The sequence below is a fragment of the Zea mays genome, chromosome 1, assembly GCF_902167145.1.
Source record: "Zea mays cultivar B73 chromosome 1, Zm-B73-REFERENCE-NAM-5.0, whole genome shotgun sequence".
Classification (NCBI taxonomy): Eukaryota; Viridiplantae; Streptophyta; class Magnoliopsida; order Poales; family Poaceae; genus Zea; species Zea mays.
Window position 1 is genome coordinate 250,764,497 of NC_050096.1, and position 17,513 is coordinate 250,782,009.

General features: G+C 43.6%; 2 protein-coding genes across 2 annotated transcripts; one reads left to right on the plus strand and one right to left on the minus strand.

Annotated features, from left to right (window-relative positions):
- Positions 1 to 6,519: 6,519 nt before the first annotated feature.
- On the plus strand, positions 6,520 to 8,233 carry LOC103643604 (molybdate transporter 1). The gene has a single exon (XM_008666767.3). It carries the CDS (start codon positions 6,634 to 6,636, stop codon positions 8,062 to 8,064), a length of 1,431 nt encoding a protein of 476 aa, XP_008664989.1. The 5' UTR covers positions 6,520 to 6,633; the 3' UTR covers positions 8,065 to 8,233.
- A 3,974-nt stretch (positions 8,234 to 12,207) lies between these two features.
- On the minus strand, positions 12,208 to 17,183 carry LOC103643605 (protein FATTY ACID EXPORT 5). Its single transcript, XM_008666768.3, has 3 exons — positions 16,718 to 17,183; positions 12,640 to 12,727; positions 12,208 to 12,517 (listed from the first exon to the last, which is right to left on the minus strand). The coding sequence occupies exons 1-3, from the start codon at positions 17,139 to 17,141 to the stop codon at positions 12,445 to 12,447; spliced, it is 585 nt and encodes a 194-aa protein (XP_008664990.1). The 5' UTR covers positions 17,142 to 17,183; the 3' UTR covers positions 12,208 to 12,444.
- Between the last annotated feature and the right edge of the window lie 330 nt (positions 17,184 to 17,513).

Genomic DNA, 17,513 nt, shown 5'->3' on the forward strand with positions numbered 1-17,513 from the left:
ACCCATTCCTGGTGACCCTAGGCCATCCGGCTCTGGTTACCATCACCACCCTCCACCTCCTCCTGATCATCGTACATCTTCGGCCTCTGTTTTTTCTGTGGCTGATGAGCCACCTAGGGACTCCACATTCGAGGAGGACGTGATGAGGACCCTCTTCCCTGACTACACTTCATACCCTCCATCATATCCTCCGTCCTATCCTCCTCCTGGAGGATATTGATTCATGTATCCATGTCTCTCTCTTTGTTTTTGGTACTTGTTGCCAAAAAGGGGGAGAAAATCCAACCTCTAGTTTGTGGTTCTTTCGGTTTTCTTTTGGATTATTTTTGTTTTGGCCACTGTTGTGGCTTGTATCCTCTTATCATTGTATGAAATAAAACTGCTGGGTTATTATTCAAAGTGATATGATGGTCTTCTGGACATCATCTTTTGTCCTATCAGTTTGAAATGATTACTTTGCTATGAAGTAAAAATGATGTGTATTTAGAGATAGTCATGTGCATCACAACTCCTGTTATGACACTCTTGCACCCCCAGATGGTTGTATTCAGTATGGTTTTTGTCACTATCTCTAAATGTGTTGCTCACATGACATATTATGTCAAAACATTGGATTCACAATCGTGCACACATTTAGGGGGAGCCATCTACATACAATCATTCAAAAGAAATTTTCTATTGCAAATGTATATCTTTTTGACCTTAATTGTTTTGGCATCAATCACCAAAAAGGGGGAGATTGTAAGTGCAATCAACCCCAAGTGAGGGTTTTGGTGATTTAATGACAAAACAAATAAGGGTACTAACAGTTTTTGTTCTCAGTGTATGATTAGAAAGAAACAGGAACTTAAGGAACCACCAAGGACTTCATGCAATGGACGTATAAAATTTATGTAAAATCTTGTGTTGCATGATGTAATTCTTCCTTATTTTTTTCCGCACAGGTAAAGGTGTTTGCTATAGCTCAAGTCCCCAAATTCAAAAGCTATTTTTGAAAACCAAAAATCACTTTAACATTATTTGGTTGACCATGGTTAGGGTTGAGAAACCTAGAGTGTTCTTGCTGAAAAGCAGCTGGACTTCTTCAACTGCAGCTGAGCTTTCCAGCTGAACTTAACTTCAGCTGTGATGAGCTTCTTCAGCTGCAGCTGAGCTTTTCAGCTGAGCTGGACTTCAGCTGAGTTGAACTTTCAACTCCAGCTGAACTTCAACTTCAGCTGTGGACCTCTTTGACCATACCCAGCTGAACTTGCCCCCGGGCAGCTGAGCTGGGGTTTTCTCTCCAAAACTCTCTGGTCTAGACCAGCTGAACTGGTCCTGGGGGGGGGGGCAGCTCAACTGGTCTCTGACCCTCTGACTTCTTATCTGCAGTCTGCCAGTCAGACTGGCAGTCAGGTCGCCAGGGGTGTCAGGGGGCGGTTCAACCGGTCCTAACCTGTCTGATCCGCCTGCAGGTCAATCTGCCAGTCAGTCTGGCAGTCAGACTGGCAGACAGTCTGCTGACCTGTCAGGGGGCAGTTCAACCGGTTTTCTGCGTGGTTTCTGGTCAAACGGCTAGTTTTTGAGCCGTGACTATAAATAGAACCCTCTCTCTCTCTTCTTCAATACGGCTGGACACTTACTCATTTATTGCTCACCTAACTTGAGACAAAGCACTCATCTCTCCATCTCTCTCACACTTAAATCTTCCTCAAGATTCAACCTTGTTGGAGGAGCTCTTGGGTGTGAGGTTTGTGCTTGTGCTCACGATTTGGTTTTCCTCTCCCATCTCTTTTACAAAGACTTGAGCTTGTGCAAACCCCTCTTGTGCTTTCTTGGTGTTCTTGAAACCCTAGGTTTCAAGATCTTTTGAGGTTGCTTGGGAGTCTCCAAATTTGTGGACGACCCCAAGAAGTTTGTATCACCCGCTCTTTGAGCTAAGATAAGAAGAGATTGCCTTGACCTTTGTGGTCGGCTTTTGGAGGATTAGGGTTGAAAAAGACTCGGCCCTTTGTGGGCTCCTCAACGGGGAGTAGGACACCTTTGTGGTGTGGCCGAACCTCGGATTAAATCTTGTGTCTTGTGTTCTTGCTTGTTTTAACTTGAGATATTTTTACTTGCAAGATTGACATAAAGATTTTTTCGTAGAGTTTATCTAGAAGTGAAATAGCCTTTACATATTCATCTTTTCATCCTAACTTAGCTATATCTTACTTCTCACAAGAACTCGCGAAATACTTTTTCGAGTAGATTTTAGTCTAAAGTTTATAAAACAGTTGGATTGGTTCAGAGTGGTTCAACTTGCGCACGTAGCTATTGAATCGGCCTGCACCAGTCGAACTGTGTATTTAACAATCTTTCGAAGTTTGTTGTGAAAATTTTCAGATTAGCCTATTCACCCCCCCCCCCTCTAGGCTACTTTCATCGTCAATGACCAGTCCTATGGTACTGTATGTCTAAACCTCACTGCTACCCATAAAAAAATTTGCATCTCGTGGTTTACTGATGGAACATTTCTGTAGAGTTCTTCAACAACAGGCACCGTATATGGTGGCTACGACAGTCCCAAGCTAACATACAGTGGGCATGTGAAGATGTGGCAAGGCAGCAACAGGAAATTCAGAACCAGGCGGCCTCCATGTAAGCTCATAGCACCAAAAATTCATAACACTTCTTTATTAGTAATATCCTCCTTTGCCCTGGATATGAGCAAGGTTTATTATTTTTCTACTTGATTTCACTACTGTTCTTCCTTTTGTAAGCACATTTAACGTTTGATACAAGAATTAGCTAATAGAGATGTCATTTGCAGTGCCTCGCTCTTTACAAATTCCAATTGGTTTAATTTGCATTTGACTAGGACAAAGCACTAAATGATGGTTTGGTGCAGGCTCAAGCATGAAGCATCACTTAAGCGGGATGATAAGGTATATTCAGATTTATCCTTTACAATATGTAAAGGCATTTAGTAGAGCCTTTTTTAACTGTGCTGCACTCTTGCCCTTTATGAGCCTTTTTTCAAAAGAACCTTATGTTTTCCAGTAAATTTATCATGTATGACTAAATTTACTGTTGTGGATACCTCTTTAGTTGAGATTTCAAATTTTTAACAATGAAGCTAGCTTAAAAAGTTGAACCAAAGGGCTCCTAAATATGGTCTACGAAGAGAAATGGCACTATTGTTGGCTAGCTAGAATGACCTAATTAGTCTTATCTTAATATACTATAATTGTGTTAATTTTGGTTGAATGACAGACTACTCTTTTGGTAGTAGGTTCATAGGCTGAAGTAAGCTATTATACAGATGGCTCCACTTAGATATCCACATGATGCAATTATCGGTTGTATACACATGTTTTTACCTGCAGGCGCAAGTCTTCTTTCCTGATATGCTATTCTTTTATTATGTATTGGTGGTATAGGTTCAATATCAATTGCATGTCGCGGAGATGGAGGCAGTTAGCGTTGCAATGCCTCCTGTTTATGTAAATCACCGTAATGATGGTGGGCCAGCTGTTAAGGATATACATATGGAGAACTTTAGCGTCACTATTGATCTAATTCAAGAAGCCACTTTAACAATCGTATTTGGAAGGCACTATGGTGAGTATTTTGTGTTGTTTGATAGATTTCAGTACGTAAGATTGTGTCCGAGGCCTAGAAAGCATGCATGTACAGTTGTACCTTTATAAGTTTTCAATGAAATGATACTATACAAGTTTCAGAATTTCTTACTTAGCAGATTAGTGAGCTCCTTCCAAGATGATGCCTGCAACTTTGATGTTTTTTCCTGTATCGACTAATCTATTGCATGTGGTATGTGTTGATTACATGCGCTTGTCTGCAGTATATTACATATATCTTATTCTATTTTTTCTTAACAGATTCTAAATGTTAGTGGTTGTCCAAGTTTCCACATGTGTGTCGCGTAATCTCACACATCTTCCAGGTTTGTGGACTCAAGTTGTCTTATGACAATTGCCAGCTTGCATCCAGAGGCAATGAGAAAGGAGTAAGATGTCTGTTGATATGTTTCTGTTAGTTTGGAATGCACTATTATTAGGACTCTACGTTGTTGTTTTCCCATACTAATGGTTCCACTTGTCTAGCTTTTTGATTGGAATCCACATTCAGTACAGCCAGTACTGAAGTATACAAGCACACAACAGATGTCAAAGCTATTGCCATTTGTAAAAAAATTGTTGGGCATTTTTTCTGTATCTTACATAATGATCTTTTTTCCTTCACAGGTCTAGCGAAGATGATTTTTAGTTAGGAAACAGAGGATGCTCTGCTTTTGTCTGTCCATGCAGTGGATGCTTATTTGTCTGCTCCTAAGCTGTCCCGCATGAAGGATCTTCGTGCTTCTGTATTCATAGTGACATTGCAAGGGATATATGTTGAGCTTCTTCTAGCTTAGCCTATATGATTATGCTTATTTTATGAAACTAGACCATCGTGATTATGCTCGTATACTTTGTGTCTTCACTGATAGTACCAAGAACCTAAATTGATGTGTTATATATCTTGCTTTTGATGTAACATATGGATGGCTAAACTGATGTAATGTTCCTATGTAAACGAAGAGATATACTGTTGCTTTAGTGTTTCTGTATATATGCACTTCCAACTACAGTTTTCATGCATTTCATATTGCTTGTGGCCTAATTACTATGGCAAACGAAGAATTTGATATGCCTCAACATAGTCGTGATCATTATAGGGCGCACAATCATTGTCATCACCAACAATAGTGTACGAAATAGTTTTCAACCATAACTAGCAAATGTTGTATCTTCACTATGGTGGTATAAAATTAGTGTTACGATGTTGTTTTGCCACACAAATTTTGCATATCATAGTGATGTTTGTCGTTCTACATCTATGCTTTCTACATCTATGTTTTATACTAAACACTTTTTCCCATGTTATGAATTATCCAACTATGGTTATTGTTTTACAAATCGTATTAATTTCAAGATATATGCTCTAACCTCCATTTGATTTTTATACATTGTATTAACTAGGATCAGTAGCGGCTCGGTGGTAAGGGCACAAAGGGGAGAGCGGCAGGCCAAGGCGGGTAAGGCAACATTGTGGCTCCCAACTCACCTTCATGTGTTCCAGCTTGGGTTCATGGTGTTGGCATAGGAAAAACGAAGGCAATGAGGGGGCCCACCACACCACTTCCCTCGACCCCTTACCACGGGAGTCACTAAAGATGAGACTGACCATGATAAGGGTATGGGGCATTGATTGGCTTGGAGGATTAGTATCAATTATCAACCATCTGTTTTCCAGATATGTAAAAGCATTGCGTCTTTATTTTTTTTCCAATGATGTAGACCTATTGTATAAGTTGAAAATAGAACGGTGATAGGTGATCATTTATTTTTTATTGAGCAATGCAACCCAACTGCCGTGCTTACAAGGTGTGTCAAACATTGGTAGTTATGAATTATTTTGTTGTTGTCCAATTACATTGTAAGATGATGCATTATTAGTGGATGCTACCATCTCAAGCACTAGAAAATTGTAAATCCTTCTGATCGAGAAACATAAAACAACTGCTCATCTACCACAAATATTGGGTTCTTTCATAGTGTGTTTTTTACCATCTGCCATTTCTGGACTGAGAGGTACCAATTAAGAGCAATCATTTATCAGTATGAAAAATCACATTGGCTCCATACTAATAATTTTATTTTCTGACGCACTAATTTGGTGATGATGCATATGTCTCCATGTGTGTTCTGTTCTCTCTTTTTTTAGCAAGGATTCTTCTCTCTGAGAAAAAATCCTGGTGCATGCTATCATGATGTTCGATTTGAGCTTCATTTACGTCCTTTTCTTACCAAATTTATACTATCTAGCTAGAGCTTGTTATTTTTACGTGACGTGTTTAGATGACTATTGCCAATTACGGTGGTAAAGCAAACAGGCATATGTGGCCTGTCAATACGACATTGGTCAAGTAAATGGCCACATCAATAGAAAATATACATCGGGGTGCATAAAAATTAATTGAATGGATGTATTATCATATATTTGTATCCCATATTTACGTCTATTTTAAATATGAATGTGTAATCTTTTGTATTCCATATTCTACTCAGATGTAGTTGGGTACCCACCGGCAAGTCTACTTGTATCTATTTTTTGATGAAAGTTGTTGTGGTTATTTTTAATTTTTGTAGTGGTTATGATATGAGTGGATTGAAACACTGTGTTGTTTAAGATCATGTAAAATTTATATATCTAATTTAGGTCGAGAAGTCTCGTGTTATGATATGTTGTTTGATTTACAGAGTCGTGTCATGTGTATAAAATTTATGCTTTGTTTGATTTGCGTTATCACATAGATAACGATTCCACGTGTTTCCTCGTAGCATCGCACGAGCATAAACCTATTTATACATAATTATCGTGGTATTGTAGGTTCCCGTTACAAAGCACAGGCACTCACCTAGTCCATTATATATAGCAAGAGAGAGAGAAAATCTATCGAGACGACCTCAACCAAAACGCCGCCTATAGATCCTGCGGCGGCGCCTGTAGTTTGTTGTCACAAATTAAAGTAGTCAAGTACACCACATTCGATTGATCGATTCCCACACGCGAGAGTGAGGCCAGCCCCAGCAAATAGTGCCAGCCATGGCCACCACCGTGAGCCCTGACCCTGAGGCGGCGCTCGCCGGCGTGAAGGAGCCGAGGGCGCCAAGGTCGCTGCTTGCGCGCGCGCGCGCCAACCTGGCGTTCCAGTCGGTGTGGGCGGAGCTGAACGGCGCCATGGGCGACCTGGGCACCTACATCCCCATCGTGCTGTCGCTGGCGCTGGCGCGCCACCTGGACCTGGGCACCACCCTCGTGTTCACCGGCATCTACAACGCCGTCACGGGGCTCATCTACGGCGTGCCGATGCCCGTGCAGCCGATGAAGGCGATCGCCGCCACGGCGCTGTCCGACTCGTCGTTCGGCGTCCCCGAGATCATGGCCGCCGGCATCCTGACCGCCGCCTTCGTCCTCCTCCTCGGCGTGACGCGGCTCATGCAGCTCGTGTACTGGATCGTGCCGCTCCCCGTGGTGCGCGGCATCCAGCTCGCGCAGGGGCTCAACTTCGCCATGGCGGCGGTCAAGTACATCCGCTACGAGCAGGACCTCGGCAGGGGCAAGTCCTTGGGCCGCCGCCCCTGGACCGGCCTCGACGGGCTCGTACTGGCCATCGCGTGCATCTGCTTCATCCTCCTCGTCAACGGCGCGGGGTCAGAGAGCGGAAGCAGGAGGGGGAGAAAGAGGAGGAGGGCTATGGCTATCCGAGAGCAAGGCGCACATCCCGAACGCCAAGAAGAAGAGGAGGAGGAGGAGGAAGAGAGGCAAGGTGGTGGTGGGTGGAGGTCTACGGTTAGGCGCGCGGCGGCGGTGGTGCCGTCGGCCGTGATCGTGTTCGTGCTAGGCGTGGCGTTGGCGGTGGCGCGGCACCCGGCGGCGGTGCGGGAGCTGCGCGCGGGGCCGTCGCGGGTGCGCGTGGTGCGCATCTCGCGGGAGGCGTGGAAGCAGGGCTTCCTCAAGGGCGCGGTGCCGCAGGTCCCGCTGTCCGTGCTCAACTCCGTGGTGGCCGTGTGCAAGCTGACGCGCGACCTGTTCCCGGAGAAGGAGGCGTCGGCGACGTCGGTGTCGGTGACGATGGGCGGCATGAACCTGGTGGGGTGCTGGTTCGGCGCCATGCCGTGCTGCCACGGGGCCGGCGGGCTGGCGGGGCAGTACAGGTTCGGCGGGCGCAGCGGCGGGTGCGTGGCGGCGCTGGGCGCGCTGAAGCTCGCGCTGGGCCTGGTCCTCGGCGGCTCCATGCTGCGGGTGCTGGTGGAGTTCCCCGTGGGCCTGCTCGGCGTGCTGCTGCTCTTCGCGGGCGTGGAGCTGGGCGCCGCGGCTAGGGACATGGCCTCCAAGGCGGAGGCGCTCGTCATGCTGCTCTGCACCGCCGTGTCGCTCGTGGGCTCCAGCGCCGCGCTGGGATTCCTCTGCGGCATGGTCGCCCACGGCCTGCTCATGCTCAGGGCGTGGGCCATGGGGGTCAGGCTCACCTAGCTAGGATCTTGATCACCAGGACGTCCGTTTGTAAATTGTGACTTGTGATTGTCTGCGTGCGTGCGTGTGCAACGGCATACATTCCCCAGTCCCCCACTAGTTGACCGGGCCAAATTTCAGCTTGAGTAAATAATGTTAGCAAAACAACTCGTCGGACAACCTTCTTCCACTGCATTGTCCTCTACGTACATGCCAGCAGGCCAGCTTTGATCGCCATTGCAGCAGGCCAGCGCCATGGTTAAACTGAACGAGACTACGCGCCCAGTTTATAGATAGCAGGGTACCGTCGCAGCCTCTATAGGCTACAGCGGCTAGAGTGATGAACTGCCGCTAGGATATCACTGCTTTTGGTTCTGACGCTATTGCAGGCAGCTACGTGCGCTATCCCGGCGTTGGGTTTAGCGCCGCTAATCCCAATCGATGTGATGATGTCCATGGGTCAAAATCAAAGCCCCATGCTACTGCATCGAGTTTGATGCATAAACCAAGGCTTCTTATGATAAAAGAGAGGATGCCCTTCTCGCACAGTTTGAGCTTTCTCCACGCAACTTAGACTATCCGCACTCATACTATTCTAAATTTCTACCCTAAAAAGTATATTCGGTCCTTGTCAACATGATTCTTTACTCTATACCACAATTCTCCGCACTCATATTTACTATAATCTCAACCCTATATCAACTATCATATATTACAGTTTTTCAAATTTTTTATTTTTGTTCACTAAACTACCTTTGGCACATGTTAGTTGTGGCTAGGGCTGGACAAAATACTCGCGGCTCGTCGGCTCGCTCGGTTCGTGGCCAGCTCGGCTCGGCTCGGATCGGCTCGTTTGAATTTTTTCACGAGCTGAGCTGGCATCCTAGCTCGATTCGTTAACGAGCCAGCTCGGTTTGTTAATGAGCCAGCTCGCGAGCTAAACGAGCTATCACATTTCAGCAAAACAAATCTATATACATATCATATATGTAACAATTGATGAATATGTTATATGTATGTGTGGTGTCTATAACCTATAAGTTAAACTAATGATTGATGAATTATGTCTATGTATGAAATTGGTCTATGCGAATATAAGTGTGGGTTAAACTGCTGAACATGTGTATGAATAGTGAATTGATGAGTGATGAGTTGTGTTAATTTGGTGTTATATTGATGTGGTCTATGAAACTATGAGTATAATTACTATTTTCTGTTGTTAAATTAGTTTGAAATTAACTAGAAATTGATTATTATACACATATTATTTTTCCTGCTCTGGCTCGCGAGCTAAACGAGCCAGCTCGAGCTCGTAAACGAGCCGAGCCGAGCTGACTCTGTGGCTCGCTACCTTAACGAGCCGAGCCGAGCCAGCTCGTTAGCTTAACGAGCCAGCTCGAGCTCGAACGAGCCGAGCCGAGCTGGCTCGATATCCAGCCCTAGTTGTGGCTCTCCTTGTTTCCAGTAATACGATATGTATGCTGATACCTTCCCTTATTTTGAAGTTGTTGGAAGCGTTCATGGCTGCATCATTTTTGTTGCTGCATATTGGACTCTAACCCTGTAGCGTACGTGATAGAGCTTCTCGCTGCGCATAGCCTTAGCGTCTGACACGACTGCATCGACCCCTCCTCAATACCCTCATATTTTTTTAGTTATGGGTGCTTCAAGCTAAATAGGGAGAGAGGAGTATGTGAGGTAGGGGGGAGAGACACTAACTTGAGGTTGTGTTATCATCAATCACCAAAAGTGGGAGGTTAAAAGCATGTAGGCTCCTAGTTAGGATTCATTTATTAATGGCAACACTAAATTATTGAGACTAATATGTGTTTTGTGGAGGCAAATTTAGGTCACCTTAATGGTTATTGATTGGGCATTTGTATGCCCCTATTAATGGTATTCGATTACAACTTTCAAAGGATAAGCGCGAAGGTTAAAGATTGACTAGCTCTAAGCATCAATAAAGTTGATGGGCATATAGATTAAGGATAGGACCTTTATTTTTCCTTTGGTCATACTATAAAGGGGGCATGAATATGTAGCTTGAGCTAGGTAAGCCTAGTGATGGATGGTGGTGCAAACTTGTGAAATCTAGTACTAGGTTAGCCCTATGGAAGTCCAAGTGAAGTTTGAGATCAAGCCAACTCAAAGACTATTTGAAACAGTCAAGTTAGCGATGATCCAGTTGCACCAAACATGTTCGATGTGCACTGGACAGGATATGTGCACTAGACATGAACATGCCTGGTTTTGGGACAGAGAGAACATCGATGTGTCTGGTGTGCACAGACATGGCAACCAGAGAGCGTCGCAAACGAGTGTGAGAGGTTATACACTTACTAGACATGTTCAGTGAGGCACTGAATAGGGCACCAAAAGGGGTTGCATATGAAGTGAGAGACGGATTACTCATGGAACGTGTTCAATGAGGCACCAGATACGACACTGCACAAGGCACTCAAAGAGGTCTGTAACTATGCACCTCGAGCGGTTCACCAGATGTGTCCGATGAGACGCCGATCATAACACCGGATACCGGTACAGTAAATGGCTAGTTTCTGAGCTACCCGTTGGAGCATGTACCTGACATGTCTGATGCATGAGGTAGTGTGCATCAGATATGTCTGGTACACAATGTAAGATGAATAGAGGAGCAACATTAGTTTTTTTGTCTTGGGTCTATATATACCCCCATCTCGTTTATTTGAGCTCTCTTGCCTATTTGTTTAGTTAAAGAAACCTATTGAAGTGAAATGGAAAGCCTTTACCTACTGAAGCTATTGATATTTGATAATCACGATATTAGTGGCATCATTATCTTATTGGGAGCAACAAATGTGCATCCACCATTTTTATTAACCTTGGTCCAATCAAGTGAGAGTTTGTGTTTATGTGATCAGTATTAGCTAGATGGTTTGGTGGCGATCGAGAGTTTGATAATCACACGATAGAGATTATGGATGGCCCAACTCAAGATATAAATGGTTGTGGATGATTCACTGTACAAGAGAGGAGCATTGGATTGGATCAAATGGGAGCAACACCACTATGGGAGTGCTCCAACTAGAACTACTAGGGTGCAATTAGCACTAGTGAGAAGTGTGAGTCTCTCATGTCAAGAAAACATCATGTTTCTAACTCATCTTTACTTTAAAGATTTACAATTGAGGAATTCAATTAGGCCCCGTTTGTTTCGTTGGAATTGAATTTCGATAAAATTAATTAAGTTAATATATTTGTCTATGTAATATATTTGTATATTATCTTAAATCATATGAGAGATAGTTATACACTGTTTATGTTATAGAGAAGCAGATAGAAGAGTGCGTTATAAATTGTACATTAGAAAAGTAGCATATAAATCTATAGAATCAATTTCCCTCTCTTACTCCATTAATTTGAGATAGGCTTATATATATACTTTGGAAAGTTATGGAATATCACATTCTAAAAAATAGTAGGCCTACTACATTAGTTATATTTCAATTCCTCAAAATAAAGTGAATCAAACGAGCTCAGCCTACTACATTAGTTATATTTCAATTCCTCAAAATGAAGTGAAGCAAACAAGCCCTTATTGTCTTTATATTATTAGAATTGACATAATAAAATAGAATTAAGGGTCTGTTTGGTTGGGTTGTGGCTGTGAAAAAAGTTGCTGTGGGCTGTGAGCTGTGGAAAAAGCTGTTGTAGGCTGCAAGCTGTTAAAAAACTAAAAATCGTTTGGTGGAAACCACTAAAAATCGTTAAAAATTCTTCGATACATGTTTTCATAGTTCCATCCGAAAAGCCACTAAAAGCAGGTCCAGGGATGCTTTCAGATTTGCACTACGAAAAAGTCGGCTTTTAGAAAAAACTGCTTTCTTTATCCAGCCCTTTGGTTGGCTTTTGGCTTTTAGGGGGGCAAAAGCCAAAACCAAACCAAACACACCCTAAATCCTGAAGTGCAAAACAAACATCACCGTGCCTCTAACCCTCTTTACTTTCAACGTTTACATTTAAGCAATTTAATTTATCTTTAAGTTACTAAAATTGACGTGCTAGAATATGATTAAAACCTAAAGCGCAAAACTTTTTTAGACACAATAGATAGAGTAGGTTATCCGATATAATTTATCTACCGCAAGAAATTTTATTTTAACATAATTCACACACTTTTAGACATATTCCACGTTTAGACCTCTTAATTCTTTCGCGCCTGCCGCCACAGGGAAGTTCATATTCATTTCCGTGAACCGCATACTTATTTCTTTTACAATGTTCACAAACCATGGTACACTCTAGCCACACCACAAATGGAGAACAAGATGCTAGTACCTGAAGTTACCATGCAACTAGATAACGCAGTGGCTCGTAGTCTTCCGAGTTCAATCGAACATACTTTACAAGTTAGAGTCCAGTTTACTCTTTCTTTGGTGGGATGTGGTTGCCGCCGCTTGCAATTTTGAACAGATAAAACGCGGACATCACAGCACTGCAAGGAAAATTAACAAATCAGTTCCGTGAAGCTGTTTTCTATTTGCACACAAGAGGAAAACATGTGGGCAGTGCATGATAATCCAGTGATGCTTCCGAAGTGTCTGAAGCTGACGGTACCTGAGGCCAGCAACGACACCAGCTGGCATAATCTTCGAAGTCTCGAGGAATCTTTGCCCCATAACGAAAGTTAAGGCTAATGCACAAACTGTTTAACAAAATTTGCATAGTCAGTACCAAAAAAGCAACGAAGAAATTGCAGACCGGAGAAAGATATCTCAGAAATTTATTTTTTTGCCCCAGCAATTCATGTTTAGTGTAAAGAATACAATGCTTTTGCCGCCTCTACGCCTACGGGAAGCAACAAAACTATTGAAAGTGCTACCATGTCAAGCCCAAAATATTTTAACACTAATAAGATATATACCATAACAGCTCTAGTAGTAAGGTAGTGATGCTGTTGCTAATGGTTTAAATCCTCATAAAATATGTTGACAGGGACATAATCTAATGGTAATGGTGTGGCTCTCTCCTCTCGTGAGCCAGCCTCATTCCGTAGTCAGCTTTAGTTGAGATTCGAGATATGGAAAGATCTTATCCAGGATTCCATATTCATTGTGATACCACCCTCTAGAAAAGGATTTTTGGAAACTCAAAAATTAAACTTCACAAATGATTCTTCAAACTTCTCTAAACACTGCATTTCTTGGAATCGTTCACTAAAGGACTATGAAAAGATGAAAGAATGCAAGAAGCCATTCCTTCGCTAAATTGCAAAAAGATGAAAGAACTAAGTTCTCCACCAGAATTTCCTAGACAAACAGTTAGGAACTCAAGGTCAAAATGCTCACACAAAATATCTTGACAAAAACAAGCACAAATTAATAGGGCTGTGAGCATAAATTCGTTGGTGGTCATGCAAATTTAGTGTATAGAAGTTGTGAAGTGCTGAAAAGCTGTTATGTGCCAAAAGAAATGGAATGGAGAGCCCATCATAGAAGGGACAGTTTCCACTCCACATTAGCTCGTGCAGTCTTAGAACTGAAAATGAAATGGTACTAACTGCATATTGAGTTAAGGCATCTAAACAAATCCAACAACCAACATTTTTCCCCAGTTTGGACCCCCCCCCCCCCCCAAATGCCTTCAGTATATGTATTGGTTCCTGCATGTTCCTGAAAAAATCCTGTGGGATGGCTACATTCCAAAAGCCCTAATTCCTGGATATACAGAAAAGATGGTATTGCCTGGTACTGTATTGTGTCTAGTACTACAAGGGTACATGTACAGACCTATGCCTATTCACACAATGCTACAAACTTACATGTACTGGGTATTCTCATGCCTCTCTATCCTCCCCTATTTTGGCTAGGTGTCGATCATGAATTGCCCCCACAAGCACCTCATCGCCTAGGTAAAGGCTAGACAACACCTTAGGAACTATGGTGTCTACAACTACAAGAGTACATGCCAGAGTACGGATCTATGCTTATTCACCCCACAACTAGCAAGACCATTTGTCTTGATGTTTCAGATGGTCACAAAACTAGTCATTAACCAGTAACCACCCATTACAAACTTTGAATGGTCAACACAAAACTTGGATGGTTTTCCATGAATAATCTGATATTTTTAACTTTACCAGTTTTAGGTAAAGATTAATATTTTATCCCATATCAGAGAATCAATCAGGTTCAGAAATTAAGAACTTGATTGGATATATTAATAGAGGTATGAGGACAGGTCTACTTAACCCCCTCAATTATTGGTGGTTGTCTACTTCACCCTCCCCACACACACATATAAAACCATGTATTCTACCCTTCAAACTATCGAAAACCGTGTAATTAGCCCCCTGAGACGGTTTTGAAGGTGGTTTTGTTGATGTGTTGTTTTTAAAAGTCTATTTAACCCTCTAGCATATCAATAGTTGATTGATGTCCCCATCAACTATACAATATGATGTTGTAGCCCTTAAAATATCTAATAATGTACAAATAGCCTTCTAGATGGTCATGTTAGATCATTTCGACACTGTACCGCACCACACTGTCATAAAGCACACATGCTTGCACATAAGTCCATCGCCTATCCCCCTATCCCTACTCTTTCTAGGCTTGTGCTACCGCTCGATGAGCACCACCTTGATTTCTACTCCACCTCATGCACTCCTCGATGATATTGAACACATGCACTACAATTGTGCCTTGTCATGTGGCCCCTCCCACATCCTTGCCCCCTCTCGCTTTCTTCTCTTATGTCTACCTAAAAAACTAAAGTACGACTGGATGGAGGCTGTGAGAGGGTCTGAATGATGACAATGTAGGCTTGGTGTTTGACTTTAATACCATCGACAAGTGATGAAAGGTACAACAGGTGATAAGATGTCACATGCTACTCGTTGGACAGTGGGTCAGTCGAGAAACAGTAAGGATAAGGGGTAGACGATGGACTTATGTGCAAGCATGTATGCTTATGCAAGTGTGGTGGGATATAGTGTGCAAACGTCCCAACATAATCATCCAATAGGTCATTTAAATATTATTAGATGTTTTAAGGGCTCATATCATATTTTATAGCTGAAGGGGTCGTGCAGTCAACCCCTTGATATGTTATAGGTTATATAAACTTTAAAAAATGACACGTCAACAAAACCATCTTTAAAACCGTCTCGGGGGTTATTTAGACGATTAATAGTTTCAAGGGTACATAGCTTTATAGATGAGGAGGTGAATTAGACAACCACCAATAATTAAGGGGTTAAGTAGACTTTTTCAAAAAAAAAACATTTACCCACAAAAGGATTGAGGAATCCAATGACCATTAAGCTGGAATTGATATGGCATAACCTACTGATATGATAGTAAACTAGTGTCCTCCTCATGCATTGTACTCATGTCCCGCACAAAGCAACATGCAAGAAGCTCCGGCGGTGAGCAATACAAGCCACACTGACGAAGAGGTTATGGCACTGGAACTAGTGCACGTTCCATAGGTTCAACACATTGCGTCATTTCTAAATGTTAGAACTTTGAACTTGGGCAAATCGGGACATAAAATGGTGCCTTATTTGATATTCCAAAACACAGCAAGTTCGTTAGAAACGCGGAGAATCCTGAACTCAAACCAAATCAAATTACTACGCAATGCCCTCACAGGGCAGGACATCCGGACGCCGATTTTATGACATAGATAGACTACGTTGCATTGCAATTGGTATCTCATAGATCCCACAATTGCAGCCCATTTCCTATGAAAATCCAGGCGGCGACCAACCAACCGGCCCGGCTACAAACCAAGTAGTTTTATTTTTATCTGTTCCTAAGAGCATCTCCAAGAGTGCCCTAAATAAGTGCTCTAAATCAAAATATAGGGCTTAGCACAGAAAAAAGAACTCCAATAGTGCCCTATTTTACCAAATTTCATCAAAAAAATAAAGGGCACCTCTAGAAGTGCCACAAATATATTGCACCCAATTGGGCTGACCTATCTCCTCATCTTAATGAACTGAACGTTCACGGGTTTCTTCTCATACAGACCTCGCGCCGCTAGTTCTTGCGAGTCACGACCCGCTGCCGGCTCTCGTGACCCTCCGCTGCGCACTACTTGTTTCCTCTCCGATCCTCGCTAGAAGCACAACAGCCCTTCTTCCGCGTGTGATGCCTCAAGGAGTTCAACCTACCGGGAAGCGCCCTGCGCCTTCGTCGAAGACTAAGGCGATGACCATGAGACAACGGTCCACAACTATTACTTTCGTCGCTGCGTTGCCATTCCAAGGCCCTGTACTAGGTGTAGGAGGCAGATGTCCGATTAGCACAACAGGAGGAGGAAGAAAGCGCAGCACGCCTGGGTGGAGGAACAACGGGCGGCAGTAGGGGAGTGGCTATTCCTGGTCTCGATCCTGGGTTGGCATTTGGGTGTAGGTCAACGGCGCCAGGCAGGAGCAAGAGGCGACGATGAGTAGTACGGAGGTTCGACGGGAGAGAAATTGAAAACCTGGCTGCGCACGGGAGGGTTGGCGGGAATTTGGAGTAAACCAGATTTTGGATAACTAACCTGATTTGAGGCTTTATTGTTGGACTTAAATTGTTTTTTTGTGACTCAAAACATCTCGTTTTCATTGGGTCACCTTGTTGGAGATGCTCTAAATCCTACTTGAAATGAAAAGGCACAAAAGAATGAGTAGGGGGGCGCGTACGCGTCTCGAGCGCGAGGGCGACGTAGGAGTTGCGTCTCTTCTCGAAGGCCTTCAGGCTGACGAAGCCCGCGAGGAGGAGCAGCGCGCCGGCGCCGGCGCCCCCCGCCAGGGAGGCGGTGCTGCCGCGGCGGAGGTAGCCCAGCACGCCGCCGGCCAGCACGGCGAACCCGTAGGGGATGGTGAAGCAGAAGTCGTGCATCTTGAGAATGGGAGCTCCCCCAGATCTCGCGGAGAGCCTTCTCTTCCTCGTCGCCTTTCTTCTTTCGGTTTGTTTTGTTTTCTCGGACGGATCGGAGGCGACTCGAGGCCGGAGGAGAGAGACGAGGAAGTCGTCGTCGACCAGTTGCGGTGTGCGCGTGGCTTCCTGAGGGCTTCCGCCCAGGGAGCGGGTGGCGCAGAGACGGAGGAGGGGCAGTCTCGTCATTTTCCTGAGGGTAGGTGACCAGAAAAGCGTGCCCACCACTCGCTCGCTACACCAGCACACCCGCACCGATTTTTTTTTTTTAAAGTGTTAGTTACGTTCACAAGGTAGCTCGGACTTCTCTGTTCGGAACTCCGAACAGGCAATTCCCTGTAAAAAAAATGCAATTCCACACGACTGTCGTGGGAATTTCATAAGAAAAACATTATTATTAAGTGCAACTGAATAAAAAAGTTTCACTGAATAAAACAGTGCCACTGAATTTTTAAGTTCCACTGAATAACTCGATAAAAAAGCGCCACTGAATTTTTAAGTTCTAAATCTCAATTGGATTTTGACTAAACAGGCACGCCCAGCTTACTTCCGTTCATTGTT